Genomic DNA, 5000 nt, shown 5'->3' with positions numbered 1-5000 from the left:
TCTTAATGACAATATTTTTGGAGGGGAATTTGATAGGAATGTTGTCAGTAGTTTGTAGGATAAAACCAAAATGTTCATTCTACTCAAACATATGCCTCTAAAGAGTAAAACGAGAGACACTGAACATTTGGAGTGGTCTCTTAATTTTTTCCAGAGCTGTAAGTTAAGTGAAATTACCATTACCATATGATAAAGTATGAATTGTACATACCTCGTCCCCGCTGGCGAGCCTGTGTGTGAGCTCCTTCAGACTTCTCATCATCCTCTCGTCTCTGAAGTCGTACGGGAAAGTCTCCGTCCATTCTGCCAACAGCTGCAGGATCTTTGGAGCCATTTTCCTCACGCGCATCTGAACATACCAAGATTCAAATCAAATCAGTTTTATTTGTATCGCCCAAAATCACAAATACATTTGCCTCAGTGGGCTTTACATTCCATACAATATGATACAATATGACACCCTGCCCTTACACCCTTAGCTCGGCTGAGAAAAAACTCCCAGTAAAAAAAACCTTTACCGGGATTTAAAAAAATTGAAGAAATCTCAGGGAGAGTCGACAGAGTAAGGGATCCCTCTCCCAGGACGGACATGCTGCAATAGATGTCATAAGTATTCACACATACAGTAATTTTTGATTGATTGATTTATATTTATTTCGTCCATGGATGTCTTCCAACAAAACTCATTTCAACATTCTCACATGTACAATCCATACTACTACTCCTGTGAACTCTATCTGTGACCGGGCCCCGAGGCCGTCTCCACGGATGTCTCATAACACCTGGCGCCTGTAGACTCCCACTACGTCTGGACAGAGATAGCTTCATGGAACACACACACACACACACGTAAACACATAGCACACAGTAACCCTGACTAATCAAGCCCTCTTGAATCCGTCCCCCTCTCCCTCCCTCGTTGCGGACCGGAAGCTGCGGGCGGGGCGCCTGCCGGCTGCGTACGCCCCCTGGTGCCTGGGCTGTGACACCTACCTTCCCATAAAGCCCTAACCCGTTCCTTTAATGTGCATTGTCTACGAGTCTTATTGTCTGTGGTGTTTATCATGTTGCTTATTTGTGCTAAGGTGGTTTTTCACTGATCACGCACTGCGCTCCCATAAGGAACGTAGTTCGAGATTTGCATTTTTTTGACCTATCTTTCCTGTTGTTCTCCTTTTCCTCCTATGAAAGAGGGGCGCGGCACCGCTGCGACCCTGCAGTTACACTATCTCCTGTCCACCCATGTTATTGTCACTGTCTTGTATGTTTCTTGGAGAGGTGTGTACTGAAAAGGCAAATTTCATTGTGCTGTAACGGTGCATATGACAATAAAGCTATCTATCTATCTATCTATCTATCTATAAAACCATGACGAAGGAGGCAGGGTGAAGAATATCTTATGTTTCCTGCCCCCTCAAAACAAAAGAAACAAAAAGAAAAACCCCTCTACATGTCGACTCATGTCAGCGCATGACGATAATAAATGAAACAAAATAGAAACCAAAACATCAATCTGAAACTGATTCCAAAACAAAGCAAACCATGATGACATGCATTGTGTACTGTACCTGCGCTTTTCATATGTGCACGTAATGGCCCTACTTTTGTTTGTTTCTTGTTCACAGGCTGTGTGTGTGTGTGTGTGTGTGTGTGTGTGTGTGTGTGTGTGTGTGTGTGTGTGTGTGTGTGTGTGTGTGTGTGTGTGTGTGTGTGTGTGTGTGTGTGGGGGAAAAACACATGCAGTTCTAAATAATCAGTGAAACAAAATGCTGTTATGTTCATAAAAAAAAAACTTTTCTATGGACTAGATATCTGATATATAGCTGAGAGAAAGGGTATATTTGAGCTGTGCATACCTTGTTTTATATTTAAATTACTACTTCTGCGGCTGCTGCTACTACTATAGCAAAACAAGGAATGGGATTTAAGTGGTGCATTTGTATTGTCCACACACACACAGACACAGACAGACAGACAGACAGACAGACAGACACACACAGACACACACAGACAGACAGACACACAGACAGACAGACACACACAGACAGACACACACACACACTTAAGTTGTCCGTACCTTGTCTGCGTGCGGGTCTTGCAGCCTCTGTGTCTCCATACAGAGGTGACAGACTTTGGACATGAGCTCAAACGGTCGGATGAAGAGACGCGAGCTCAGCAGGAAGGTGAAGATGTATGTCCTCTGTGGAGAAAACAGAAAAAAAATGTTACCACAAAAAGCAAAATCATGGCAAAGAATTGATCATTTGGGTTTTAAAAAGGGCTTCAAAACCATGTGACATCAAAGGTCAAATAGGGGGAATGATAGCTCAATAACAACATGTATAAAAAGCAAGTTAAAAGGAGTTAAAATCTTAAAGGTACAGTGTGTAGTAAAACGTGTATTTTCGACAGTTTTCACCACCTTACTTTGATAAAACTGCAGTTTAAAATAAGCCACAAAGGATAAAAAGACTAAAAGGAATACTTCACCCATAAAACACTCTTTCTGCCTTTTCTCAGGCTGGGATGAACCGATTTCTAAATTTTTTACACATCTATACTACATAGGATCTCAGAATTCAATACACCTTCATATTTCCATAGGTGAAGTAGGTCTTTAAGAGTAAAAGACAAAAAAAAAACATAATAATACTCACATCTGGGTAGTAGTCCACAGTTGGGAGCAGGTGGTTGATGAGAGCTTCCAGAGACCCTGAGACCAGGTTGTTGTCATGATAGAACAGCCCGGGGTAGCTGCTGCCCCCCTCCTCTTTGCCCTGGTAAAGGTTCTTATTGTAGGAGCTGGTGTTCAGCTGGCCCGTGAACGGAGGGGTCTGAGGCATGATGTCCTAAAAAGACAATAGAGAAAAATACACATGAAAAATCAGACAGGGAATAATAAACTTTTTTTTCTAAACTTTTTTTGTTTTTGTTTCAATTTTTTTTATTTTTCAAATTAATTAAAAAAAATAAAAGAAATTAAACGTTTTATTTCTTGATTTTAATTATTTATATATTATTATTTTTTAGGAATTTCAAACTTGTTTTCCCAACATTCTTTATATATATATATATATATATATATATTTTTTTTTTTAATGTCAAACTTTATTTTTTTTACATTTTATATTTGTTTCAAATGTTTGTATTTAAAAAAATAATAATAATTAAACGTTTTATTTCTTGATTTTAATTATTTATATATTATTATTTTTTTAGGAATTTCAAACTTGTTTTCCCAACATTCTTTATATATATATATTTTTTTTTAAATTCAAACTTTATTTTTTTTACATTTTATATTAGATTTTTTTTTTTTTTTTTTTTTGATAGAAATGTCAGCACACGCCAGACACTGATTCATGACAGACCCAAAACAAAATCCAAAATAGCCTCTGAGACACAAACACAGACGTAGCGGCAGAAGAGTTTGTTTGGGAAATGGTTTTTAGATGTAGCGGTCAACTCCCTTCCTCCTGCTGTGTGTGTGTGTGTGTGTGTGTGTGTGTGTGTGTGTGTGTGTGTGTGTGTGTGTGTGTGTGTGTGTGTGTGTGTGTGTGTGTGTGTGTGTGTGTGTGTGTGTGTGTGTGTGTGTGTGTGTGTGTGTGTGTGTGTGTGTGTGTGTGTGTGTGTGGGTGCGTGCGTGCGTGCGTGCGTGCGTGCGTGTGTGTGTGTTCACTGGGTTTCAGTGTATGTAGAAATGCTTGAGTGACAATGTTGAAAACTGTGGTTGAGATGCAAAAACTATACAATAAAATAAAAGTGGGAGGTCTGGGGGTGATCTGTATTAAACCATTGCAAAAGACAACTGACACCCCACACACTTTCACAGGGAATTGAACCCTTTAACCCTGGCAGTATTAGTGCCTTGCTCTACTGAAACATGTTAAAGCCAAAAAAGTTACTGGCAACAGCAGCAGCATTTTCCTGTAAATTATAATTCGAATTTTCCAGTAAATAAAAGTGACAGTTTCAGATTTCAACTTCAACTTCAGACTAACGGAAGAGCTGGAGTCAAATGACAGAAGCTATGTGCTTAAACAAGCCGGAATAAAAACGAAAGTGCACCAAAAAAACGTGCACAAACTTGTAATTGACTTTCAAAATGCCCTGTAGGGGTTTATGTGATGGCAGATTTAAGACATATCCAGTTTGAGAGCTTTTCATTTCGCTATTGGCAGAACAGTTATTAAATCATCCAAAATCTGCCAATTTAAAAGGTGAAGTAAGCGGTTTATTTATGTTAATATAAGTGTTAAATCGCTCTTTATTCATACAGTGATCACTTACAAAATGTGCGCGTTTCATAAAGCCGATCTCTCAGTCAGCTGCTCTGCATGTAATCGTCAAATGAACTTATTGTAGTATCCTGAAATTTTTATCCAATCAGAAGAGAGACTGCTACAAACCGACACTCGTCTCACTCGTATATAGTATATACACTCCATGGTCTCACTGCCGGTGCACGCCAGAGCGACAGATGGGTGAATGTTTATGCGTCTGCAATGGTGGAGCAGGTAAAAATCCTTCCCAATGTCTGTTTTGATGTTTTTATCATGTTTTATCACACTTATGGATCTGAGATGATGCTAGATAACTCGCTGCTTGAAGACATCAGACATCAGTGCATTAATGTGGTGACGTAGGGACGAGCGAGGGGACTGCTAACTGCAGTAACTGACAGGAAGTTAGCTAAAAGAACCATTCCGCTTACAGCACCTTTAAGTTTTCGAAAGCTACTCGTTTCTGAATTCAACCCCATTTGTATGAGTTGGAATATGTGATTGTACTTTTCACTTATCCAAAAGGTGCCATAGCTTCAAAAAGCCCTTCAAGCAATTGATCAGAACAGAACTACCCCACTTTCTCTAAGTCTTAAAACTCAAGTTGGTTTGTTCAAAAATAAAACCAAACACTGTGCCAATCTAGCAGCCCGCTGACCTGTGATCAGATTCAATCCATTAGCTCCACACCATGTCAGACAGACTTATGGCTGTAGA

General features: G+C 39.5%; 1 protein-coding gene across 2 annotated transcripts in view; it reads right to left on the bottom strand.

Moving 5' to 3' along the window:
- Positions 1-5000, bottom strand: part of rasgef1ba (RasGEF domain family, member 1Ba) — a gene marked incomplete at its 5' end in the record, with an annotated part of 155507 nt that overhangs the window by 54499 nt on the left and 96008 nt on the right. For both annotated transcript variants that reach the window (XM_080039301.1, XM_080039302.1), the window contains 3 exons: positions 212-349; positions 2078-2200; positions 2658-2849. In XM_080039301.1, coding sequence (XP_079895427.1) covers positions 212-349; positions 2078-2200; positions 2658-2849 — 453 coding nt within the window. The remainder of the gene's footprint in view (positions 1-211; positions 350-2077; positions 2201-2657; positions 2850-5000) is intronic.

Source organism: Ammodytes marinus, assembly GCF_949987685.1.
Source record: "Ammodytes marinus genome assembly, chromosome: 2".
In the NCBI taxonomy this organism is placed as follows: domain Eukaryota; kingdom Metazoa; phylum Chordata; class Actinopteri; order Uranoscopiformes; family Ammodytidae; genus Ammodytes; species Ammodytes marinus.
This window is presented reverse-complemented; position numbering and strand designations above follow the sequence as displayed.